Source organism: Onychomys torridus, chromosome 14, assembly GCF_903995425.1.
Source record: "Onychomys torridus chromosome 14, mOncTor1.1, whole genome shotgun sequence".
In the NCBI taxonomy this organism is placed as follows: domain Eukaryota; kingdom Metazoa; phylum Chordata; class Mammalia; order Rodentia; family Cricetidae; genus Onychomys; species Onychomys torridus.
In genome coordinates, this window is record NC_050456.1 from 71,550,529 (window position 1) to 71,578,053 (window position 27,525).

General features: G+C 42.4%; 1 protein-coding gene across 4 annotated transcripts in view; it reads right to left on the bottom strand.

Moving 5' to 3' along the window:
• Positions 1-243: 243 nt before the first annotated feature.
• Dicer1 (dicer 1, ribonuclease III) overlaps positions 244-27,525 on the bottom strand; it is a 65,654-nt gene continuing 38,372 nt past the window's right edge. For all 4 annotated transcript variants that reach the window (XM_036206258.1, XM_036206257.1, XM_036206256.1 and 1 more), the window contains 18 exons: positions 27,095-27,337; positions 26,269-26,423; positions 24,381-24,513; positions 23,463-23,538; positions 22,495-22,634; positions 20,425-20,604; positions 20,098-20,311; positions 19,770-19,923; positions 18,006-18,188; positions 17,648-17,753; positions 16,950-17,125; positions 15,278-16,058; positions 11,813-11,968; positions 8,867-9,740; positions 7,067-7,335; positions 4,824-4,986; positions 4,649-4,724; positions 244-4,321 (listed from right to left, as the gene is read on the bottom strand). In XM_036206258.1, the coding sequence (XP_036062151.1) occupies positions 4,156-4,321; positions 4,649-4,724; positions 4,824-4,986; positions 7,067-7,335; positions 8,867-9,740; positions 11,813-11,968; positions 15,278-16,058; positions 16,950-17,125; positions 17,648-17,753; positions 18,006-18,188; positions 19,770-19,923; positions 20,098-20,311; positions 20,425-20,604; positions 22,495-22,634; positions 23,463-23,538; positions 24,381-24,513; positions 26,269-26,423; positions 27,095-27,337 (4,245 nt within the window). In that variant the 3' untranslated portion in view covers positions 244-4,155. The remainder of the gene's footprint in view (positions 4,322-4,648; positions 4,725-4,823; positions 4,987-7,066; positions 7,336-8,866; positions 9,741-11,812; positions 11,969-15,277; positions 16,059-16,949; positions 17,126-17,647; positions 17,754-18,005; positions 18,189-19,769; positions 19,924-20,097; positions 20,312-20,424; positions 20,605-22,494; positions 22,635-23,462; positions 23,539-24,380; positions 24,514-26,268; positions 26,424-27,094; positions 27,338-27,525) is intronic.

Genomic DNA, 27,525 nt, shown 5'->3' on the forward strand with positions numbered 1-27,525 from the left:
CGGGAGTTGGAACACATCAACCAGAATGATGGGAGTTCAGGAAAGCACACACTACTACACAGGTCTTTAAAAGACAACTGTGCCATTTCTTAGAACATGAAGCAGAACTTGAACACAATCTTATTAAAACATATAACTCATGAGCTTCCCTATGGGATGAAAACCTTCCAAGACCACTACTGCTTACCTGTTCATATTGCATTAAGTAACAACATTAAAACAAAAAAGAAAAAAGACACAAAGTGAACAGACCATAACTTTATTGGCTACAATTATTAAAAAGAAAAATGAAAACAACAAAAACCCCAACTAAGGTAAGTGTGATGCGTAAGGTGCTGACCGCAGGTCTGTCGTGACAGCCACGTGCACGAACTGTGTCTCTTTAAAATGCTGCAGCATGTGATGGCCATGGTTTATCGTCAGGGGAACTGCCAGTCTGACTTCACCTTAGCCATTGCCCTTTATTTACAGCAAGGCAGACGTGTTCTTTCCGTTCACCTCGACACTTTTGCTACAGAACCTGCAGCCGAGGTGAATTCTGGGGGCATCTGTAACATTTAAAATGTCTGTGGTTGTTCAAAGAAAAACAAACAAGAAAAAAAAATAGTGATTAAAATAATATGCGCAAATTAGTTTGAGGTGATCATTTTCCCTGCTAGTGGACAGCACACGGTCTCCATACCAGACACACAACTTTTACAATCATTTTAACTATCCTTGGTCTTAAACATATCTTTAAAATGTTTCATGTACAATATAAAATACAAAATTTATTGAGAAATAATTAAATTCCAGAAAAGTAATCAGCAGGTGGGAACTAGAGGTTCTTGGATGTTGTTAAATCAAGCACAGACGAGACACACAAAACCCGAATGCCCCTGCAGACATGCAATCAGCTAAGGACGAGAATGTAGGCTCAGCTCAGGTCTGTGAAATAAAGGAGCAAGGCCCTGGTTTGCTAGTGTAAGCTTGTGCAGAAGGATTAGATGCCTTCATTGAGCAAGGAATAGTTTTAAATCAACAGGCCCCTACAAGCAAACCGGGTGGTTGTGGAGTTTTGACTGTTCTCGGTGCTCAGCAGCCCTGACCAGTGGCTGCTGCTGAGTGACTGCACACAGGAACTGAACAGCAGAACAGGGCAGCCTAAGTCCCTGTTAATTACACAACACATCTGCATCTAAGGGCAGGCTACTGTCAAGAAAATAAAAACATCTGTATTTTAAAGGATAATTATAGGAGTGTTAGATAGAGGCCATTCTAAATTTAATCATTTCACATAATACAAACGAAAAGAAATGTAACCAAAACCGTTTAAAAGCATAATTAAGTATTCAGTCAACAAATTTCTGCCATGCTTTCACTTTACAAATAGAAAAAAAAAAAATGCCACAGTCAAAATACTATTTAAGTTGTGCAAGTGTGTAACACGCGCTGCAGGCATCACAGTATCTTTTCAAATTTGGAAATCAGAACTGCAGCAAGGCCCAACTGGGTCTCCTCCTCTGGATTAAACATGAGTCCTGGAAACCAGGTAGAGCATACCAAGCCCCACCCTTGCAGATGCAGCATGGACACAACAGAGACAGAGCACGCAGACAGCATGGCTGAGACTGCAAAGTGGGCCACAGAGGGCATCCCAATGCTGCAGCACACCGGTGAGCTCCCATGCAGCTGCAGGAGGACCCATGCAGCTGCTTCCTCCAGGGGACCTCCCCAGTCTTTCCAGGCGCTGACCATCTTCTCCCGCTTCTTTCTGCTGCACTGGCAGAGGCGGCCCCCACAGTCATCAAGCGAGGTGACACTGGGGAAACTCCACCACACAGAAGCGTTCCTGACCACGTGTCTAACTCATACTTTGTGTTCTTTCAACTTGGTCTCTGGGTGAATCACAGAATGCTTCAAACTGTGAGTCAAATTATCAGGTACTTTCATCCAACAAGAAAAAAAGTGAAAGCAGCCCAAGTCTGCTGTTGATAAAACATTCGGAATAATGGCAGGATATCTGAGCCCTGAGAATGGATGATCTAATCATATCCAACTCTGAACTTTTTAATATTAACAAAAAATACTCTCCTTATGGTTACAAAATATATTGAGGCATTTTTCTCCCACCAGGACTCGGAACTGTGAAACAATCTGATTTTGGTGCCAGGATGAAACAACACAGGTAAATGCATGAGTCACAATGCAGAGAATCAGGTAGTTTAGAAATCACCAGGACACTATGATAAGACAACAAACTCCACCTCCCTAAATCCCACCCCCTGACTGTCTGACTGTACACGTTACAGCTACAACATTCAAAAGATCACCTGGTTTGAACTTGCTAAGATGTCTTGCATTAAGGTTTGTGTGTGTGCATGGGGGAGAGGGGGTGTTTTAACTCAAACAGACAACTATAATCTCAAATCAGAATTAAATATTTAAAACAAGTCACCCAAATTAATTTCCTCAAAAACTCACTTAATAATTCAGATCCCAATTTAAAATCAGTGCCAACAAATGATCCTGGAGAAATTCACTATCCCCTTCACTTGAGGTTCCTTAGAAAGTGGGGCCAACAGCTTCTGTGTACACACACACACACACACACACACACACACACACACACACACAGAGTCTCTTTCGGGTGGACGGTGCACAGCAAAACAAATGAAATTAAACCCTAAGTGCAGCATTACATGAAGCATCAGCCTCAGAAGGATGTGTGGGAAGTCGGAGCCACCCTGGCTCAGCTTGCTGAGACTTCAAGCATAATAGGGCGAATTGCAGCAGACCTCCACTGTATGTTGGTGGGAGGGCATGACCAACCCATATAGCATTTTAAAAATGTAAATTAAGAGGTATTATAGTCACAGTGCAAAAAATTAAACTTCAAGCATGATACAGAAACATAGCACCAACTGGGAAAACGCACGCAAAGGAGGGAAACTGAGGCGTGTGAGTGAAGAGTGTCTACAGCCTGATCAAGAAGCTTCAGCAATGCCTAAAAAGCTTTAGTTCCTTTGATTCTGAGATGGAACTAATGACCCAGTTTCTCTAAGTGAGGGACTTGCAACCCAAGCATAAATGGCACAGCTTTGGGAATGCAGGCACCACGGTGGGCGGTCGGGATGTGGACAGGAGCAGGAGGAGATGTCCTGCTCTGCCCCTCTAAGTGAACCTCAGCTCCACTACAAACCTGCAGCGCCTCTAGGCATACCGCATCTCAGGGTCCCTTTGTCAGAGCAATAGCCGACTGGGCACGCAGTTCCTCCACTGGACGACCTGGCAGGAAGGTCTGAGGAAAACTGGGCACCTAGTCACATGTCCTGCCTATGATGGTGTTGGAAAAACCTGAACTGCTCACTCTGGCTTTTAGACTGTCTTCAGTGTCTGCACACGTGTGACGGAACTGCCACCTGCAGCCATTCTGCTGCAGGTCCTTGAGTGACCTGTGTCACCCCATCCCATCGAATGCAGAAGATAAAGGAAAAAGCAAAAGAATCTGTTCCCAAAAGACCCAAAAGGAAGAAAACCATCAAGTCTCTACTTAAGGCAAGAACCCTCTGTCTACAGCACTATGTGGCATCAGAAAACCTGGCCTTGACTCATCCACAGCCAACACTGACTCCAAACTGGCCCTTACTATAGTGCAACAGCTCCCGGGAGTCTGCTCTGCCCGACGACACTGCTGTGTCACAAACTGTTCACACTGCTGTGCTGGGCTCCACAACTGCTGCAGGACAGGCACTGGTGTGGAGGGACGCAAGGCCAGGACTCTACCCATATCTAGGGCTGCTAGAGGGTTAAGCTCCAGGGCCTCTTAACACCAAGCAAAGTCGACAGAAATTAATGCAAAATCCAAAACAACAACAAAAGAACCCGTCAGAATGATTTCCAAAACTTGCTAAATGCCGGCATTAAAGCACTCTTGTGATTTAAACAGAGCAGAAGTGGGGAAAGAAGACAAGATTGTGTTTGCGCAAAAAACTAAAACTACAATTAGTTCCAAAAAGTTTATACACATATTAAAAGTTTTATTCTGTTATCTATCTTGATATCAAACTTTAACTTCTGCCTTCAATTATTCTGCTCCGTGTCAACTCTGAATCATCCTCTGATGAGTCTCTGCGATCCTGGTTCACCGTCTTGCTGCCTGCGCATCTGGAGGCTTCAGCTGTTAGGAACCTGAGGCTGGTTAGCTTTGAGGCTGCGAAGGGCTCTTCTTGCTGCAGCAGACTTTGCGATCCTGTAGCTCCGGCCGACACCTTTAAATTTCCCCTTTCCCACCACTTCCACGGTGACTCTGACCTTCCCATCGTAAGTTCTCTCCGCTGGGCTGCAAAAAGCAGACAGTTTGAATTAGAAGTCAGAGGTATTTGTTATTATTGTCAGTCAGCACCTCCAGCCCTCCTGGGCTGAGCGTCCCTCTTCTGAGCTGACCGTGCGCGCCAGGCTTATTGTACACTGTCAACACAGGCGGCTCTTTCCTCCTTCATTCAGTTTTGCTTTATAAAAACAAAAAGGGAAAGAGCAGTCAATCAGACCAAAAATGGAAACTGGGTCATAGCACGTCCGTGCAGATGCTCTTGGAGTCAGTAGTTATGGTTTCTTGAGAACTCTTCTTTTTAGTTATAGTAGTTCTTCAGGTAAATTCTGTACTTACCTAAACTTGGCGGTTTCCGGTTCCATTTCAAGCAATTCTCTCACTGGAGAACGGGGCACATTTGCAGAAAACTTTTCTATAATCAAAATGAAAGATTCTATGTGACCAAAGCCCCGGCAGCATTCTAAATAGTGTTCCTACAGACTATGCCCAGGGAAATGAGCCAGCACTGTACCTATTAGCGGCCGCATCATCGGGTAGTACACCTGCCAGACCACCTCCAGAGACATCCCACTGTCCATATAAATGGCACCAGCCAGGGACTCAAAGATGTCCCCCATGGCCTTGGGGACTTCGATATCCTCTTCTTTCTCCTCATCCTCCTCGGATCTCCTAAGCTATTGAAGAGAAGTGACTTGTCAGAAAAAAGGCATTTTCAAAGGCTGTCCATCCATCCGTAGACTGGTTTTTCTCGGTTGACTTTTGACATTGAACAGGAGTATCTAGGACCCATGGCATGCCTGCTTCATGGCAGTGGGTATCCCCAAACCACCTCATCAAAAACAAAAAAGAAAAGAGACAAGTAACTGATGCCCAGCAAAGGAAAAAATACTTCTAAATTAAAACTGAATTTAGGTTTAACACAGAACTAGAAGCTAAATGTTTTCAAAATCACCTGTCACCAAAAAACTGCCCTGATGAGAACATCCTTCTCTCAGCATCCAGCAAGAGCAACAGTGCAGGGATGAGGGTGGAGACTGCCACTTTGGGGGCAAAGACATCCTTTCTGAAGCCCTTTCTCTCTAGGCTCCTGGCACAAAAACGTGCATACACTGTTACAGCAGAGCTGACACAGCGTCTACTTGAATCAGAGGAATAAAACCTTCCCTACGTAGAGGCCACAAGTCTGCAGGGCTGCACTCCTACCCGAGCAATAACTAAGTGCCTCTATAAGCCTATGTGTCCTACTCAGATTCACTAAATGTCTTTACTAAAACCTACTTAACTATCCCTTTAGAAGGGTCATCTAAAGAAACGAGCCATCTCAAGTAAAGTGTGTGATTGGCACAAGTCACCATGCCAGCTGGTCCCTAGAGCTGCACAGAACATCAAGTGAAAGATCTGACCCAGTGTGCGGCACCCCAGCATCTCTATGGACACTAAGTCTGGACACATTAGCAACAGAGTATCACCAAATGCTAATGCTGACTATATGAGGACCACATAAAAAGACAACTTTAATTTTTCTTTTGTTTACTTGTATCTTCTAAAAACAGCAACAAAGCACAAATTATTGTGGAAGAGAAGAAAAAGGGAAAGTTTTAATTTGTACACAAATTATTCAATATATTCAAATACTGGCTTTTACAAGATACTCCCTACTCATATTCCATGGCTCTGGGATATAAAGAAAATCTCAAGCCTGACAGGTTTAATTCCTTCTCTTTACAGCTAAGGAAGCTAAAGTCCAGAAAGCTAGAGACTTCCTTAAGAAAAAACAGCTCAGTGAGAAAAGCCAGATGGTGATATGTGCAGCAAGCATTGCTGCTTCTATACATGCTGATACAGACAAAGGGCAGTAAAAGAATGAAGAGAAACTAACAGAGCCAGTATGCCTCACTGGCATCCAAAGAGAACTTGAATTTTAGCACAGTCCGCAAACGTGGAGCTTAAGTATTTGTGAAGACCTCAACTAGGAGTTGGAAGTGTGTCTGCTGCTGCCTGCGCTCTGGCAGGGCCTGCTAACAGAGGCAAAGTGGAGAGCGTAAGCCCTGCCGTGGTTGCTACAGCTTCAACTCCAGACTCTCCGTGCCCACAGAGAGCTCAGAAACTCACGACTCTTGGACGGTTTGGGGCAACTGCAAGTGAGGCAGCAAAGTGAAAGGGGCGACAGCCAGCTGAGAGTAGAGCCCTAACTACCTAGGATGGAAGCTCCTTGGCCACTGGGTGCAGGGGGACAGGGCAGCTGAGCGGTATCCCTGCCTGCAGAGCAGACCCACTGCAGCATGCACATGTCTGAGCCAGGCAGCACTGAACAAGAGTTCCCATTTCAAACAATGCAAGTGTACATTTGTGAGGCTTATCTGAGATGTTACCACATATTTCTGACCCATTTAGAAAAGACAGGAACAGATCATCCTGTGATGTCAGAGAAGCGAAGGCCACTTTGGGGCATGGGAGGAGGCACACTTCTACAACTTTCTATGCCTGCTGTAGGAGCCTCACTGAAGTAACTGAAAACCCAGGCTCCTCGCCTGAATGACCACTTGGTCCATGGAGTGGGCAGCCAATTCTCAAAGGCCTACCTGAGTGAGGTAAGTCATTCTCAGTTCTGCTTGGAGATCATGTAGCACGTGGGCACCCTGGCCCTGGCCTGTAACTATCCCTCTGGACAGCCATGAGTCAGAGCTCGAACTACCCAAACTCACAGTTGGCTGCTTCCCTCAGCACTGAGTTCACAGTTTAAACAGCACTAACCTCAGAGTCCATCCCTTGCATCTCGTTCTTCTCAAGCTGAAACTGCACAAAGTCGTCAATGACATGGAAGAGCTCGGGAGAGACGGCTTTAAAGTACTTGTGGTAGTCATACTTCACAGCCAATGATGCAAAGATGGTGTTGTTGACCAGGGCAGAACGCAGGTCAGTCAGGACCCCTGGGGAATGCTGCCGTGGGTCTTCATAAAGGTGCTTGGTTATGAGGTAGTCCAAAATCGCATCTCCCAGGAATTCTAAGCGCTGGTAACAATCTGCGCAGAGATCCAAAGTGCAACGGTGAGCCTGCATGAGCACATGCACTTTCTGCACACTCTGTCTGCGTGGGAGCAGATGGAAAAGTTGCAGTCCTAGGCTCCTTTCGAGACTTCTACCGAGAAACATTTTCATTTACCTTCCTCAATGAAACTATTGGACACATAAATGCGCCTAGAAGTTAAATTTGAATGGCAACTGAAAGCTTACTTCTTATAGATAAATTGGGTCATATAATCTTCAAGTGCCCAAATAATATGCTTGTTTTGGAGGGGATAAAGCCACTTTCCAGATACAATCAAAGTCATAGCACCACTTTCCTTGGGCACTATATTAGCCAGACAGGCACTGGGCATCACTCTTGAGTCTCTAACACATGGAGGCATCTCAATAAAGCCGCACCTGGCACATATATCTTCTGTGCATTACCATCAAGGCAGCATGTCACTTACACTCTGCAATATGTGCTAGGTGGTGTAATTCCTTAACACTACAGTTATACAGTACATGTGAGATAACAGCAGGGCAAACATGACTCCTCAACTCTAACTAGACACACTGAACCGACATAAACCAAGAAGAGGAGTTGTGCTAGAGCGAAGCCCTCAGACAAAAAGGGCTGCTTCTCAGAAAGAAATAAGCTACCAGTCCTGACTAGCGCCCTGACTTCCTCAGAGCCATGAAAAGAAACCACGGAGCTGAGAAAAGTGAGGCTGTGACAGAGTGACCTGTTCTGGAGTACCCATTCGGTGAAGGCCAAAAGAGCCAAGCCGTGCTGGAATTCAGGCCTCAATTTCCAGCAATGTAGGGAACCCATGTGATTTCCACTCCACGCCAAAAAGCAGGCTTTAGTTCAGAACATTACTTTCAGGTTTATATTTTGTAAATGGCCTCAACCTACACAACTTTTACTATCCAAACTATAAGCCTTTTATTTTGCTTTGGTATGTTGGATATTCTTACATAAAAAGCAAAATAATTTTATGTGGGTCCACAAGCTGAAGCTAACTGGTTCTAGGGACTTACTGTCTTAGTTATTAGAAGATGACTAAATAAAGAAAGAGACAACTACAACACAACAGGAAGTAACAAGCCCTTCCTACAGGATAGTTCTGTTTAGTCTTCTTCTCTTTAGATTTCAGCAGACCAGAAGACAGGTGCCTTTTGTCTAGGAACAACAAAGAGACGTGGAAATACATCCTGACTATATGAGTAAATCAAGATGCTAAAGCAGCAATGACTAAGCCCAAGAAAGGTATTAGGTAGGAAAGAAGGGAAAGAACGAAACCCCTGGCCTTTGGTTTCGAATCACGCAGCACTGGAGACACCATGTGTGAGAAGATATAAAAGCCACACCCAACTGTCATAGTCACCCAGCGTTCCTACTCCTCAGTGATGGGAGCATAGAGAGTTCTGTTTCTATGACCTCCTCCCCGGCCATGCACACTGACGCTAAGACTGCATGCATGGATTTATTTGTGCACGGCCAGAGCAATGCACTACACAAAGTCTCCTCATTGGGCTCCTTACCAGTGATAGTGTTGTAGTGGTAGGAGGCATGTGTAAAAGCCTGCAGAAGGTAAGCCTTATTCTTGAATCTGTAGTTGATTTTCTTCTCAAAATTTTCAAACCCAGATATCAGGTGGTTCAGGGTTTTCTCTGCATCTGGATGGTCAAACATACACCTTGGTGGGATCTTCAGGCAGCCGTACTCCAAGTCTTTCCCAGCAGAGGAGCGTGGGCCAGTTGCAGCGGCAGCACAGCTCCCTAAAAGGCTCTTTTGTTGGCTGCTGAAGTTCTCCTGAGCAGGGTCCAGGGCCTTTTCCCGGCCGGTTCTTTTGATGACTGGGAGCACCTTCAGCCCCAGCGAGCAGAGGAAAAGCTGAGCAGCCCTCTCCCCGCAGCTGGTTAAGTAGCAGCCCAGCAGGGCCTCCACACAGTCTGCTATGCTTTTGTCGGCAATACACTGCTCTGTGTGCAAGTCGTAAGAAATGGACTGCTTCCCTGTGTCAACGCCACAGTTTTCTTCTGACGGATTCCAGAAACCTACCACAAAGTCATCCTCTTCCACGGCTTTGCTAGGATCCAGATAGCACATTGCATCCCAAGAGCTGTAGTCAAAATCCTCAAGGTCTGAGGAAAACGGCATACTGCCTAAGGAGGACTTTTTGGGCATTTTCCATTCATAAGCAGAATCAGAGGTTGAAAAAGGAGAAAGAGAAATTTTCTTCACAAAGGCTCCTGACCCCATTAACATGCTGTCTATAAACTGGATGTGCTCCTGATCATACTCCAGGAAGTCGTCTTCATCCTCAGCCTCCTCCTTGGGAGCCCTCCAAGTCAGCTCCTCCTCCTCCTCACAGTGCTCACCTAGTTTGCCATTAGCCAGCAAGCAGTCTTTTGTCTGAAACGGGGAACAGGAAAGGAGGAGAGACAGAGCTGCTGTTTTTAAAAGGGTTTGAAACTCAATAAAAGCAAGGGTTATGGATAATTTCAAATGACAACCACAAATACTAAAAGGCAACTTTAAAAAATCATGGCCATTTGTTTTCAATTAACATAAAATAAGTTATTTAATCATATAAACAAAGTCAAACATGCTCTTTGAATGTTCATTTTCTGAGTTACAAAATGACCTTTATCCAGTATAAATCTGTAAGTGAAGAATTCTGAACATGGATAAAGTTAAAGCTGATGTCCACCATGCAAAACGTCAACTGAGTGGCCTGGCCCTGCAAGGACGAGCCCTTGTGTGCCGATCAGAGGCCTTCCATTTAGCTGACAGAGTTTCAAAATATGGTAGCCTTTGAAATCAACAAAATGAAATTCCAGATGTAGAAAGAACATTATCTTTTCAACTATGAGCATAATATAAAAACAGACAAAATTATTTTTTTTAAAAAAAAAACCTTTACCATTAAAAACTACAGGATGGTTTTATAATAGTTTCTCTTTCGACTTCCACGTCAAATCAAAAAACACTTGCTACAATATAAATCCAAACTGCTTTGCTTAAAAAAAATGAATGTGACCACTAAAATAGGGGATGAATTTGTGAAATTATTTTCTCATCCTCTATTCTGAGCTGTGGTACTCAGGCCAACAGATCATAACAACAGACTGACAAAATAAAAAGAAAATTTAGACTAACATGAAACATAAGAATCCCATTTCTGTCAAAAAAAAAAAAAAAAAAAAACAAAACTTTGCTAATCCCAATTTCTTTGGCAAAAGCTTATTTGTGAATGACAACCTTAATAACGGGCTATGATTCAAAAGTGATGTAACCTTTTGGCAGTGCTAAAAAGATGCCCGATTTCTGCTATACTGTAAACACAAACTCACGCAGGCAGAGCCACCACCACTTTACTGGGGAGCAAACACAGGACAGTAAGCTTCAACTTTGATTGAGACAACTTTCTAGGGTATTCTGCCAAAACACTTTCAAACTAGTGCCCGAGGGTTGGTTTTTTTTTTTCACTATTTTTTTTTTTTTTTTTTTGAGCTGGGAATCGAACCCAGGGCCTTGCGCTTGCTAGGCAAGTGCTCTACCACTGAGCTAAATCCCCAACCGCCCAAAGGTTTTTAAAAGAGGCATATATTTCATTTTAAACTAGACTCAAGAGATAGAAACTCTGTATTTGTCTGACAAAAATAAAATAACAGTGAGTCTAGCTCTGTAATCACGTGTAGTCCACTGCTTTAAAGAATACACCAAAAAACCTTTTGAAAAATAAAGAACAGCAAACTCTCATATGGCCTGAAGGGATGGTTCAGAGACTAAGAACACTGGCTACTCTTCCAGAATTCAATTCCCAGCACCGACATGGCAGTGTACAATCATCTGTAACTCCAGTTCAGATGGTCCAATACCCTCTTCTGGCTTCCACAGGTACAAGCATCCAGGTACACACATACGCAGATAAAACACTCAGCAAGTGGCAAATCTCAGGAAACTCTGTCAGAACACAGTCCTCGCAGCTGCCCCCTGGTGGCCTTTGGGACAAGAAAAGGAAGCTGTGGCTGCTAATGAGAAGAACCTTAAGTCTCAGGCAAGACTTCTATTATTTACAGTCCACTACAACCTCCCGTTCGGTGATCTGTTGTCCAGTTTGCAAGAGGAAGCAGTCCCAAGCTAGCCCTGCACTGTGCGAGCTAACTGTGCTGAAGTGAATTCTTCCAGACACAGCCTGGAGATCACAGGTCACTTCAACAAATAGCTAAGGAGACACTGTAACATGAGAGTAACGGGGATCTGAGAAGGTTCTGATTTTATTTTTAAGTGGAAACATAACAAAATTTCATGCCTTTGGAAAAGAAGGTAACAGGAATTACCCTCTACTAAAATCAACACTATTTCTAAAGTCAGACAGCCTCCCAACACATGAAATATCTACTACACCGTAACCATACAGCAGAAAGAGAACAGCAACTTCTTCAGTCAACAAAAACAAAAGCTCCTTACTGAGCACTTACCATTTCATCCTTTTCCCATTTATCTGCGTTACTTTTATCTTGATTTACCACATAACCAGGAGGAAGCCAATTCACAGGAGGATCAAATATCGACACTACCATACGGCTGGGCAGCCCCTTCTTCTTGCCAAGGCGATATAGGTTACAGTTGCTGACCTTCGGCAAAAAGAGTCATAAACACTTACCCATAAATGGCCATGGCTGGAAAACACACATGCCATTACATTTTATGCCAATGTTCTCTGTACTGCACAAATGATCACAAAATATAAGGACTATACAGTTTTACTACCTATTTATAGCAACAACTCAAAATTAGCCTTTGGTGTCATCAAATAAATATTTAATACAAAATGGAGTCACAAAAACCTCATGTATACAAATTCCTTTGCTTATAAATGAGTCAAAGAGTTCAATTTCAAAGTTTAAAAGCACAGATTAGTAATATGAAATGCAAGATGGTAAATGGAGCTGAGAACAGAATATGTCAAGATGCTGTAACTCAAGATGTCATGATATTCTTATTAAGTAAGGGGAGGATATCATGTTCTAATTTTATATCTCTGGAATCTCAGCACCAATACAACTCCAGTCCCAACATTCTAAAACACTGATCTTTCGTTGTGGGTAGCATGTCAAGACACTGAAGTAAAGGTGCTAAAGAACATTTGTTGTACAGTATGTCATGGAGGCAGCTTTATTATCCTTCTTCCGGTCCACTTGCTTTTCCTAATGGCTCTACCACATCCCTAGTTTACTTAAAACACAACATTTCTGTCTAGTTTTCACTTGGGAGACTAGAGTCTAATACCATCAATCTCATTTCCAGTTTCTAAAAATGTACTATAATACTCCAGGAGCACTCTTCATATAACTCAAGTACTATACAGTCAGCAGTGGCTACAAAGTCTGGTAGAAAGCAGGCAAAGGGACAGAGAAGCAGTCCTTGCAAGGTGTACAGACTGGTAGACAGCTCTGCCTGGGACTACCACATGCCAAAGCACTTACCAGCTGTCTATAATGGAGCCAATGGACATAAATGCTGGTTTCCTTTTCCATGCTAGACAAGAGCATCCCAAGAGGAAAAGGGCAATAAGGGGCCCCAAAAGGGAAAACACTGCAAGTCAGAAGAAATGCTCAGGGGAATGGAACAATACAACTAAGGACCTGAGGCGAGGCAAAATTCAAGACAGAGAGACAGCAGGTGGCAATGAGAAAGATCACAGTGAGGGCCAGCTTGAGCAAGGACACAGGCTGTGCAGTGAACATGAGGCTTGTGTCAAGAATGGCAAGCAAGAGCCTGGTTGAGGTCTGTCTAGAAGAGCATCCTGAACACACCTTAACACCAGGCAAGAAATCCAGTCAAAGGGCTCTGAGCAGGTGAATGGATACAGTTTTGAAATGTTACAGTAATAGCTTTCTTGCTTAGTAGGGTCTAGTAGTCTTACTATTTGAAGCCTTCACAACTTAAATTTGAGCCTTCACGACTGTGATCTTCTTCCTGTAAGCAGCCCTGAGAGCTTCAGGACTGAATTCTAGTTTCTATACATACTTCCAGTCCCTATACCATAAGGTCTAAATGCCCAATCCCTGCCTGATGCCTCCCTCTGTCGGCATCACAACACCGCTACTGCTACTACCCATTACTTGCAAGCTGTCACAGTTGTCAGGGCATGTTTTGGTGGCCTGCCTTAAGCTCACTGGGAAGGCAGCCAGCAGGTATGTGGCCTCTAGTCTCAGATATACTCCTAAATATCTGGGAGTAGTGAATAACCTCACACAAGCTAATATCACTATCTGGGCATCAGTTTCTTCATCTGCAAAACGGTAGCACATCAAACTGTAAGAGGACGCAGAGGAGACAAGTGCTGTTTATAAGATGGTCACATGTCTGGTGCTCGAAGCAAGCTACCAAGACCGCGACAGGCAAGGGCCCATAGCTATACTGTTAGCTCGATCCCGGCTCTGCTCCCTACCACAATGTGTTTTCAGGCAAGTTACCCTCTCCTGCCTCGTTGTCCTTGCTTATCAAATAAAAACATGCATCTCTCTAGGTTCTAGGAAAACTTAGATTAATTAGAGAATTAGCATCTCTCTCTACCCTTATATACACATCCTATATAAAGGAGCTAGGGTAGAGAGAGTCTGGGAGAATAAGTAGTTTGTTGAACTAAAAAGATTGTTTCTGAATTACCACGCACCTCAGTCCCTTCCTTTCAGCCATTTTTGCTCTGCTTTGGCTTGGCTGTGCTCTGCAGTCCATACTACATCCTGTGGCACATTAGTCTCTTTAACTTCCATCTCCTTGCTCACACTTCCTCTCAAGTGTCCACAGCATGAGGTCCCTCATGCACAAGCTCCTCTGGGCCTCCTCTCCATCCTCTCTCAGCTAGTTCCCCGTCCCCACTGTCACTGCCTTTCTTTCCCTACTAAGTGCTACCACCACACTCTGAACATGCAGCTTTGTTTTGCACTATAAGGTTTCCCATGAACACCTTCTATGACTCACAAGTGACATTCTGTCCTACTTAATCTTAGGTCATTGGCAGCTTTGTAAATTGTCAGAGTTCTACTTTATACTTTATGACCATTTAAATATTTTACCTAATTACTGTTCTTCCACACTAAGCTTATAAACTAAGGCGAAAAATAAATCTCAGTGGGTAAGTGCTTGCTCTGCCAGCATGAACACCTGAGTTTAGATCCTTGGCACCAGAATACAAGCCAGGCCCAGTGGTGTTATCTATACCCAGTGCTGGGGGTGGGGCAGATCAGACGGGCAGATCCTAAGAGCTTGCTGGCTAGTTTAGCTGAATCAGGGAGCTCCAAGATCTGTGAAAGACCCCGCCTCAAAAAATAAGGTGCCCACTGATAGAAAACCCATGAGACAGACCTGCAGCCTGAACAGATGCACAAACAAGTGAGCATGCACAGATGTACATGTAAGAAAATAAAAAGACATTCCTCTTCCTCAGGACTATGGAACAATTGCTCAGAACCATCTACAGTGGATAAAGCCTGATGCTCTTCTCTTGCCTGCCTCCTTGAAATGTGGAAGAAGTGCAACTCCTGGAATGACTGCCTCTTACTCACGAGCACACACCTGTTCACTAAGCACTCTCCTAACCAAAGGCTTCAGTTGATGCTGAAACACAGGCTCCTGAACAGTAACCCTGCCAATTTCTACTCCCTCGGGATCTAAGAGTTCCATCCACTGGCATAGAGGTTTAGTTAAACTGAACTTCTATTAGTTGAGAAGGTTGTCAGCCAACCCCACAGCCTGACTGGATCATTGGTACACAGCCATTATGCCACCTACTGGGCGATGCCCCGTGGGCTTGTTGGCTCTAATATACTAGAACAAGCAGCAGCTGCATTGACTTGTAGACAAATCTACACAGGTAACTTGGCCCATTTTCAGGCATACTGAAGAAGCAACAGCTCAGAATAAGAATCACGCTTTACCTTTTTGCTTCTCATATATGAAAGGCGGCCCTCGTGAGCATCAGGGTAAGTGCAAAAGAGATATGTGGTGATAGCATGCTTTAAAAACGAGTCGCCAAGCATCTCAAGCCGCTCCAGGTTAAACCCATCGCTAGCATTTGACAGTGTCAAAGCCTGAAGAATCAGTCCAGGATTGGGGCCAAGAGTCCTTGAGGAGTACCCAACAGAAGGGCTCTGCTCAGAATCCATCCTGTCCTTGAGTGCTTTAACAGCATTCATCATGGCAGGCATCGTGGACACTGCGGGGCTTCCATCTGAGGTAGATGTGTTAGCGTTTCCATCAAAGTATTTATTACTCAGTAGAGTACATTCATTGCTGGGCTTGGGCTGGTTCTCATAATTGTATAAATTCTGAATGGGATATGAGGTAGTTGGTTGCACAGGTATTTCCTGCTTGAAGTAATTCAGCTGATTTCCTTGGCAAAAGTCTCTGTTAACTAAATCATAACTGCCATTGGCAAGATTTTTGTTGTAAGAAAGACCATTAACTGCTGTAAGATCTGTTGAAACTTCAATGTGGAGCTTCCCAGGTGACTCGGCGGCTAACCTTCTGCAGTTCACAGACATTTGGTCATAGTTCTCTAAGGAGGTTCTAGTAGCACCTTGATGTGCAGCAATTTCAGGGACTATAATTGTGCTGTGCTTACAGTAATTATCATTTTCAGCCAACGAGGAGTTACAAGTTGAGATGAAAGACTTGCTATCAATAGATTTTTTCCACCCGAAGTCTAAGTTAGGGTATCTGTAAAGATAGTTTCATAAGTTTCTATCGATTCTTCAGAAGGGTAAGTTCAGAACACCAGCATTTTGGGGTAAAAACAAACAAAGCAAGTAACTCTAAAAATTCTTCTACTTAAGAAGAAAAACACATTACCAAGCTTAAATGAACATGACTAGGGATTCTGCACATGTACAACCATAATGCAGAACAGTCTGCTCTTTGACCTCTGCTTATGCTCCCACAGCAGGGGGGATTGAGAGGATCCAAGATGGAGGTTCCTATAGGACCTGGAGCCAAAGACTTTCTGCTTAACCAAGTGAGCAGCTTCAAGCAACTTACAAACTCTGTCTGAGCCTCAACTTCTGCACTTGAAAATGTAGTCAATACATCCTACTCAGGACAGGCCACAGAACAGAATGAGTTAATAAAAACTATGTTGTTTAAACTAGTGTTTCATACTGAACCAAGTACTCAACTATTATAATGTGATTTAATGTTTAAGTTCTTTCAATCCCTAGAACCACCATCTATATGACCAAAGTTAATTTGAGTGATTAAGTTCTGGCATACAGAACTTTACTAACAGTGAAAAATGATAAAGAACAAATGGAGGCTGCTACTTTCAAATATGCAACTATTTTTGACTTACACTGCTTTCACCCTCCTTTCAACATCACCACTAAAGAAGAAATGATTGCTCTGTCTCAGGAGCTTGTCTCTCTCTAACTTGACAAGAACAAAGGGCTCAGTGACCTAGTTTGCTACTTAAGGGACAAGCAATACAGTTAATTTTCATGTTTTAAGTGTCCCCACACTTTCTTTTCCATCCTTTAGTAACTATAAGAAAAATACAGTTTTAACTTAACTCTATTTTGTTGCAAATTAAATTTCTGGACAGCAACACAGGCATACCTAAAATCTGCAGGAAGTGATCTGACTCCTACTCCAGCATCGCTGGCTGTCTGAGCTCTTAGCTCCTCTGCAGTCAAAAGGCAGTGAAGGCGATAAAGTATGCTGGGGAGACAGACTGCTTTTCTCCACAGTGATGCTGGGATTGGATGGATAGCACAGAGTTCTGGAACCAGTATCTTAAGAGTAAAGAAAAACACAGACTGATAAATATAAAGTACACATAAATAATAATCAAAAAACCAATTTCACTAAGGGATAATGATGAAAACCATAAATTCTATTACTATCTAACCTTAAAAAAGAATCCTTTAGACCTAAATTGGATTTATGAGGGTGACTCCGTGATGTATCAATGAACCAAGGTTAACAGCAAAACTCAATTCTTACCAACAAGGACGTTCAGAATAAATTCAATACCCTTGGTGACCTTTCAGAAATTCACAAGTCATTGTTATCTTGGGAATATATTATTGAGACTTTAAAAAAACTAGGTCATGTTTGAGTTGACTGCATTTATGTATATACATATATGTATTTAACAACTAATGAAAAAAGAGGGCATGAATTTGAAAGAGTAAGGAGGGGCATGCAGGAGTGTTTGGAGGGAGGAAAGAAGTGATAAATGATGTAATTATAATCACAAAAAATAAAAGAAACAATTTAAAAAACATTAGGTCATGCTAGTAGCAACTCATTACCTGTTTGTTCTGCAGACTTTCCCATTTGGCTTTCCTCTTTTCAGCACTGCTTAGGGGAAGTGCTTTCCCCTTCTGATTCAAATGCCGAGGTGTCAAAAGGTTAAGTCTATAAAAATTTCAGAGCAATTTTATCCAACAAGCAAACAACAGTACCCCCTCATAGTGACTAGACTTCAGCTTTGGTAGGCCTACAAGCTGCCTGAAGAGTTTATTCAGCAGTCCTCTCCTACCCAGGCAAGTATCTGTGCAAAGATCTCTTCATTTCAAAGTCTATGGGTAGGCAGAGGCACCCTGACCCTCAGAAAGCAACACCAGCCCCCAAACCCTGCAACCTAAATGTCATTTCTGCACCTCTTACCTGGAAGATGTGTGGTCGACATCCAGCAGTGGCTGGTTGAGATTGGTCAGGTCAAGGTTATACTTTGTTTTATAATATTCTGCAAAAGTTTCATACTCAGGGGAAGGAAATTTGCTGAGTGGGGTAAGATCAGTGTACACATCAGCAACATAAAATCGATGAGGCTGATCAAAATTGCGGTATCTAAAAATAAAGAAAATCAATCAAGTTGCCTTTTTATGTAAATCAACTATCCTCAAAGCACAATTGGTTTAATATAGAAACATATCATTAAGAATTCAAATGACAAGCTGGGTGGTGGTGGCACACCCCTTTAATCCCAGCACTCAGGAGGCAGAGCCAGGTGGATCTCTGTGAGTTTGAGGCCAGCCTGGTCTACAGAGCGAGTTCCAGGACAGGCTCCAAAGCTACACAAAGGAAACCCTACTGTGGATATCGCTCTGTATAAATAAAATGCTGTTTGGCCAGTGGCCAGGCAGGAAGTATAGGTGGGACAAGAGAGAAGAGAATTCTGGGAGGTAGAAGGCTGGGGTAGAGAGATACTGCCAGCCGCCGCCATGACAAGGAAGATGTAAGGTACTGGTAAGACACAAGCCACGTGGCAAAGTATAGATTAATAGAAATGGGCTGAATATAAGAACAAGAGCTAGACAATCACAGGCCTGAGCTAATGGCCAAAGAGTTTAAATAATATAAGTGTCTGTGTGTTTATTTTATAAGTGGGTTTTTGGACTAACAGGGCTTGGTGGGGGTTGGAGAGAAGATCTCCAGCTACAAAACCCCATCTCGGGGGGAAAAAAAGAATTCAAATGGCTAAATGTAAATAACATTAGTGAAAATTTAAATACCAAAAATATATTTCAAGAGTTTTGAGAATAAAACTTCATTTCTATTAAGTAAAAAAACAAGCCCTCCATTTTCCCTGCTTGTTCTTCTTCTAAATGACTTTCCTTTTACACTATGAAAAACTAAATAGCTCCTTAAAGTATCTCTTTCATCAATATGATCAAAAGAGGAAGCTTAGCAACATTTTATAGAGTAAATCCTTTGTAAACTACTGTTAAACACAAGGCATCTCTGGGCAGTGGTAGCACATACCTTTAATGCCAGCACCCAGGAGGCAGAGCCAGGAGGATCTCTGTGAGTTCGAGGCTAGCCTGGTCTACAGAGCAAGATCCAGGGCAGGCACCAAAACTACGAAGAGAAACACTGTCTCAAAACAAACAAACAAACAAAACACAAGGCACCTGATACACAAGCTGTATCGCATCACCTATGATAGTGATAGTCTAGTGAACTCTTTAAGCTGTGACTTTCAGATGAGGGTAAGGTGAAGGCAGAGGGCATGAAAATGCATGACTGTAAGTCAGAGTCAATCAACCAACACTCTTACTTCTTTGTAAAGTCTCTGGATTTCATCTACTGCCTAGAGACTACTATTCCCTATATTTTTGCCAAGTAAGAACGAGTGCTCTTGCCATCCTCGATAGGCTTACTAACAATAATCCTCTTGGAAAGCTTAAGGCGCAAACACTTCCCAATGAACTTCTCTCAGAAGACTTTGGAATTAAAGGGATAAAGACTTTTTAAAAAGCTATCAATATTATTTACAGAAGAAATAATAGTTTTCACAAAGTAAATCCTTTCACCTGCAAAGTTTTTGAGTTTTGTTTAAATGAAGTCACCGCCCACACCCACAGCCACAAGAGCAAGCACACCTTTTGCAGCAAGTACTGCTATTTTCCTTTCCATTGAAACACCTACCTTGGAATGATAACTGCATCTTGGTAATCTTCTAACTTAAAAACAAACGGTGTTTCTTTTGAATACTTAGTGCTGGGAATGCCTATACGAGCTTCAGACTTCTCAATATCCTCCATGAACGTAAAGTCAATGTCCAGAGTGCTAGAGTCATTAACTTAAGGAAGAAAAAGACACTTTAGCATGGGAAATATAACACAAATAAGATTCCTATGTAAGATGCACTAACGTGAGTCTCCAGCTGTCCAAGTAGAGAATTCATAGGATACACAATAAGCTAGTTACAGTCCAGCTACAATAAACCAACATGGAAAAGCAGGCTCCTTCTTACCAACATTAAGAGGTAGAACACAGTATGCTGACTCAGCGCCTGTAGGCTTAAACTCTAGGGCCGGTTTTTCAAGCCGAAGAATATGTGAGAATATATACTGGTGGAGTCTTGTAATCAGCTCAAGCATTTGCTGAGACAATGTGAAACCAGACTTCTTCAGCTCAATGGATATGGTGACCTCTCCAGAGCGTGTATACACAGGAAAATGAGGAATCTTAGCAAAAAGAAAAGCGAAGCACCCTTCAGTTAAGAGATATTGTACTGCACTCGTTTACTCAATCTCTGGGTTCCAAGTGGCACTTTCAACAGACATGGTGAAGGGTCTACCTGAGGTATAGGTTTGGCTGTCAGGATCCCAAAGCATCTTGTTGTGTCCTCAGGCGGGTAAAGCTTCCGTCGCCTGAAGTTGAGCTCATCAGGGAGCGGGGTAGTTAAGACCATCCCTATCACATACAGGTAACAAGGCTGATCGGGTCTGGGGTAACTCTCTCTCAAGCACTCTGGGATCTAGAGTTGGAAAGAAGAATTAAGCATCAAGCTCAAGTACAAACAGCCTTTGTTCTAGATGCTGGCAAGAAATGTACTTCTGGCTGTAGGATTTAAAACAAACAAACAAAAAAGCTCAGAAGGAACTCAGTGATAAGATTTCTGGGAAGTCAGAACTCTTCAGATTTGGGCTTTACAATGGCCTAAGTTTAACTATGTTGTAATACACTGCTCATTACAATATCAAAACTACGCAAAATGGTCTTTTAAAAAAAATTAGACCATTTGATCTATTTCTTTGACTGAAAAACACTTATTGCATAGGTTTTCCAACTAGTTACTTACCACAGAGTAAATTTATTTATTTATCAGAAAATAAAGGTAGACCAATTTTTAATATTTTGTATAATCCCATCAGCCAAAGATAACATTCAGATATACTGTATGACTTCTAAAACTATTTTATTAAAAGAACATTTTTTTCCACCATACAAATCACGTTGTCTTAGCACCAATGGGAAAAAAAAGAATTACATTTTCAGTACAAATGTAATCATTTAACATAGACTGAGTTGAGGTATATGTGCAAGAGAAGGGAAGAAAGGAAGAGAAAGGGGAGGGGAAAAGGGAGAGGGAGGAAGGCTTGAAAAGAGAAGGAATCTATTGTCTCAGCTACTACAATGGGACCATCTTTCACAAGTCATTGTTGCTTTTTAAAATGTGTTACCTCTATTTATTTGAGAGAACGTGTGTGTGTGTGTGTGTGTGTGTGTGTGTGTGTGTGTGTGTGTGTGTGTGATGACACATGTACCACACACGCTTGTGGCAATAGAGGACAGCCTGCCAGAGCCAGTTCTCTTCTACCAAGTAGGTCCTGGGGTTGAACTCAAGGCAATCAGTCCTGCTGAGCCAGCTTTATGGCTCTAGTGGAATTTTTTAACAGTTCTCATTAGGAGAGTGAATTACAATCAAATTACCTCAGATTTTCTGAGCTTTCAGTTTTAACAAACTGAGATTTGCTGGCACACTGCACTGGTAGTTCAGTTACACTTGTTATGCATTGGGGACACAGTCCTGATTATCAAAGAAGACACAATGGGTTGGTCAAGGAGGTGAGGCAGACACCATGTGTCTCAGGAGACATCACCAGTGGCATTTATTATAACAAATCTGTCCAATGGGAAAACTGAATATGAAGGGACAAAAGCTTTCCACAAAAATGGGTAACATTCAGGGTTTGAAAAAAGTATTGCTTTTAAATTTGAAAATACTTAGTTGGGGTACAGATATTTAAAGTAAAATCTGCAAAAAAAACAGAATAAGAACCACATGTTTAGGTAAAGATAAAACACAATGAAGATTTGTTTTTGTTTGGGAACCTTGTAAGCTAAAAATATTAATATTTGAAGGATCAACACTCCTGTCAAGCATGAGATGCTGATATCTGAGCTCTGCTTGGGCATCACAGGTCAAGCAGACTCACAGCACGGCCTCCTCCGCCTTCTGACGCATCTCCCATCACCTGCAGAACAGCCTTTCCATCTGCCTACTTCACCACGAAAGTTACGCTCTAAGCAGCAAGGGCTGCTAAGGCTAGACCCACACCACTAAAGTCAGTCAGTCAAAGAATGTCTTATTAAATGAAGTAAGCTCCTTCTAAGTAGAACTTAACAAATGACTCAAGTATCCTTTCGAAGGGCAAGACAAAAGCAAACAACAAGGCCAGCAACAGTTGAAGTCTAGTAAAGGAGGCTCTGGAGAGGCTGTGCATCAGAGAAATGAACTGAGACCCATAGTTGGGCCGAGTTACAAGGATCTGGGGAAACATCCGAGGGGAGCAATTTAGGATTTGACGTAGCAGAAAATAAAGTCAGAAAGGCTGATTTTGATTTAGTTCTAACCAATACTAACTGCTTTAGGGTAGCACTGCCTTCGCTTTGTGGATCCTGGTCTTCCTGGAACACTGGTCTCCTCTTCATCATGTAAGTCAAGCTCTTCTTCATATTTAACAGTCTCTTTCCCCACTGGCATCAAATGTTCATCCAATTCACCTAAGACATTTAAAAGAGCTTATATCAGCAACCTAAACTTTGCCTAGTAAGTAAATAACCCAAGACAGCCCTCTACTGAGGAAGCAAGTGAAAGAGTGATGACAAGTGAAGGCCTTTGCCTTTAAAAATGTAGAAGATGGCTCAGCAATTACGAGCAGAAGACCCGGGTTCAGTTCCCAGCACCCACATGGTAGCTCATCAACCATCTGTAATTACAGTTCCAGGGGATCTGATGCCTTCTGCTGTCCTCTACAGATACCAGGCACATACATGGCACAAATACACAAATGCAGGCAAAGCATGCATACACAATAAAATAAATCTTAAAAACAATGTAAAAGTGACAGCAGATGACACTATAGAGGACCTATCCTGACACTAGTATGTTCAGCATGGGCAAGCCTGCAAATTCTAAGATCCAACAAGAAAGTATCAGCAGGCCAGCCCCCAAACACCCCTTTTAAACGTAAGGCTTTTACTTTTTAAAGAATGATTTTCTTCACCAATACAGACTAACCTTTAGAGTCTAATAAACTATGTGGATGGCTCAGGATCCAAAAGTTAAAACATTCTTATGTATTATAAAAGGATCAATAACAGAACCAAAATGTGGCAGCTGTTTGTAGTGAAGCTGTAAAGTCAAGAGCCCCGCCCAGCACTATAGGGTCTGAATTACAGAAAACACATATTAAACCACCAAAGTGTAGCAAAAGCTGCAAGTCTCGGCCCTGACAAGCTCCAGAAACCTGCAGAGGCCTGTGTGTGCTTCTGTTGTATAATTCTGTCATTTTTTTTTTAGTTATATATGCTTTCAAACATGTTACCTACCAATTTTGTGCAGTTTTTCACAGCAAATGAGAGCTACCACTCTTTCAGCTAACCGTACACAGCCCATTGGTGGACCCTGAAAGCAACAACAGAACACTTCCAGACACAGTTGACCAACCCAATGAACAGCCTTGGAACCGCTGCCTGATACTGTTGATGCCCAACTTCCCAGAACGAAGTACTTTAGTTTGAAAATACCAACAAGTTTTCAAAAATTCTAGTTGTTTGTTGTTTGTTTTCTCTCCAAATTTTGGTGGTGCTAGGTGTGAAATCTAGGGTCTCACACAGATGAGGCAAGGGCTCTACCATCAAGCTACATCCCCATACTGAAATACCCATCTTTTAAAACCATAACCACTAAAAAATGAATTTAGTATTAGGATGTTATAATTTCAAGTAAATGTTCATTTTAATAAAATTATAAAGTATTATTTTCATTAGTCAACAAATATGCAACAAAAAGGTAAAGACATACTAGAATCTAACTATGATATATATTAATGTGGAACAGTTTTTCTGTGGACTTGAAATCACTCATTTCGGAACATCTGCAAATTAGTACTGGAACCAAGGAAAGGGCAGTAGTTTCCAAAAGGCAAATCTCAGCCAGAGCAGCTGAACTACATTTAATGAATTCTGTGTCACTACATGCAAAGCCACAGCCCACTGATTTCTCAAAAAGGTTCAAATTAGTAAGAGCCTAAAAGGAACTTCCAGGAGTCATCCGGTCAAGTTCTAAGAGTTTGCAGAGTGTAGTCTATAAAAACCTGAACATAGACCTGACTATGTGATGTACAAATCATTTTTCAGAGTATAGATGTTAAAACCAAATTTATAACTTGGATGTCTTAGAGAAGCTGGACAAGCCCTAATGGCATACTTCAATGCAAGTCATGTCATGTCTTTTTCTTAACTTACAACAATGGAGGCTCGAAGAGGTGAGTTAATCGGAAGATAAAGAGTTGAATAAAATGTACCATCAGGCAACTCTCGGGTTCTACATTTGGGAGCTAGATGCGTAAACGGATCACTTGGTAATCGAGCACAATATCTGTGAAGAAAAGAATTCTGAAGTTGAATCTACAAATGAGAAACTGATAGAAAATTGTCTCAACATTCAAAACATCTCCTGTTAGGCGGCCATTTGCATAGGAATGTTCTTTGTTGCTCCTTAACCTTGAACAGGACAGAACTAGGCACTGGAAATGTATGTGTGTTACTAGGAAACTATATTACACAATCTTACTTTAGTTAAAACTGAAACTTGCTTTTCAAAGGTCACCCTACACCTAGAGTTTATGACACTGCACAATACAATAGTACTCCGAGTTAGCAACAAGAGTGCATTACCAGTGTTGGTTTCTTAACCATCTTACACTTGCCAGCAGCCATGGCATGTGAGAGAAAGGTATCAGGATAGTCTAGGGTTGAATCAAGAGGGAACCAGAACCAGAAGCCCCATTGAGTGGTAGAATAATATGGTGGCAGAGCAGGAAGAAGGTCCAGAGAAAGCTGGTCCAAGGAAGACAGGTGTTGGGAGGGCCAGCAAACTCAAAGGGGAAGACCTGTGCAGCTAGGGTGCTCTGAAGACAAGAAAGGCCAGTGGATAGTAGGGCTGAGGACACACTGCACACCTGAGCACAGTGGATCAGATTTCTCACCACAGGAAGAGGGAAGTGCAAAGAAAAAAGGATATCTAGAATGAGCCACAGTAAAAATGGGGGCAGCAGAAGCAAAGGATGAAACATAATGCAGATATGAATGTGTGCACATGACATCCGTGAGTAAGCAGATTCCTGGTTTTGTTTACAAAGAGGCCTGGCAGTAGGACACCCCAGTGACTGCTGAGGGTACGGTTCATGCCCACAAGTCCATTTCCCAACACCATTATCATTCACTCTCCACTAACAGGAAACAGGACCCCACAGAAAACAGCCACAATTAAAACACAGGCAAAGAACGCATTCCACTTTAAATTTTTGCACTGTGCAGTGCTGAATTTTCCATTAGCCATCAAGTATAATTAAACTTCAGTAGAATTTACTTTTCCCCCGAGCTGTTAACATTGCTAAGAATTAAGAAGAACAGTTACAGGCCTATTTTATATACCAGGATAAATCTCATTTAAGAGCAAAACAAAGGGGCAAATGTAAGATTTAATTTACATTTTTACTTGAAAACTTTTAGACTTTAAAATGCTGTCAGAGTACTAGGGAATTCTTATCTGCCCTTCACCCAGAAAAATCATTCAAGTTTCACAAAAATATTCTTTGTAGTCAAAGCATGCAGCCCAGGATCAGAGGTCACACCAGGATGTCACATCTTTAGTTAGTATTTAAGTGGCGCTAGGAACACGTCCCGAACACGACAAGACCACAGAAGTGTTTTATTAAAGAGGATAGAGGTGACAGGCCTGCGTGAAACACACATGGGTGAGGAGATAAGGGGGAGAGAGAGAAAGATCTTTGATCTTTCCTTGATCTCAGTGACCTTGTTTTGCAACTTGAAAACTCAGTCTATCCTTTGGAGCCTGCCTCTCAACTTAAGTGTCCATGAGATTTTTCTCAAGATTAAACCCAGCTTATACATTTTTGGCTAATGTGTCCTGACGTGAAACTGTGTCTTCAAGCTGTCTTACTGTGGTCATTGTACCTTTATTTTTCTTGGTAGTGGCACTTGCCACTGGGTACAGTCTGCCAATGTCCTGTTGTAAAGCTGCCATTTATTCACCCATGGAGACAGACTACATGATACCTGCAAGTTTAGACTTCCACCTCCAACACTGACAAATGATTGACTCTCTCACCTGTTGATGTGTCCAATGGCAGTGTTGATTGTGACTCGTGGACCCCCGTCATCAGGCCTCAATACATACGGTGGGAAAACATCATCATCATCTACAACTGCATCGACGTCAGCCTCAGCACCATCCACTGACTTTGAACACTTGTTTCTTAAGATCTGAGCATTCACAAACAAGACAAGAGTGAGAACAAGTATCTTCTTTGCCACATGTTAGCTTTCTGCCTCTGTATCTACAGAGAAAACTCTCTATCCAGGCATGGTGGCACCTGCCTATAACCCAAGCATTCAGGAAGCTGAAGTACAATGACCATGGGTTCTAGACCAGCTAGGGCTACATAGTAACACCCTGCTCTTAAAAAACAAAACAAAACAAAAAAAAACCTTTTGATGTATGCTGTGTGACACAACCATCTTTCCTAATATACTTCAAAAATTCCAAAGCCATTTGTTGCAGCCAAGCTCTCCACAGAATCTTCCCAGCTCCAGCCATATGGAAACACACAGCACAAAGATTATATGGAACTGTGCATGTACACACAAAGGACACTGTCAGTCTCTTGTTGGTGACCAATATCTCATTACTCTCCTGCCACAACTCACTCCCTGGCCACCATGCTCTCCACACTTATAGCGCCCTTCCTCAGCCACACTTCTCAAATGAGCCACAGGACCTTCTGCACTGCTACTTGACTGGTGCATTCTAGGTTTCTGTGATCATCTCACCTCCCTTATATGTACACACTGCTGAAACTGCGCTCTGTTGAACCACCTTTTTCTCTTCCCATGCACACACATAAAAAGGAGACAGGTTAACTTTGTGATTGCACCTTTTCTATAGCTTTGTAGGTCTTAAGGTCTTCTTCGAAGCTCTTTATCTTGTCTGTATCTGCTAGCATCACATAATTAGAGATCGGGGCTCGCGCTCGTCCTTTAGACTGAACATATGATCGATACTCCGTGGGCAAATCAAAACGAACCACCAAGTTGCACTTGGGAATATCCACACCCTCTTCTACAACACTTGTTGCAATGAGCAGGTTAGTCTCATGTGCTCGAAATTTCCTAAGTACCTGAAAAAAATTCACCAAGAAAAGCAATTCTAAGAACTTTCCCAAAGAAAACATTAGAAAATCACTTCTGACATATTCCCTGGGCACACTACATCTCTAAGGTCAATCTAGGGAAGGTAACAATGTTTTAGAACCAGCAAGGCCACAGGCACATGCCCACTGGTCTTGATTTAATGACAGTACTTTTC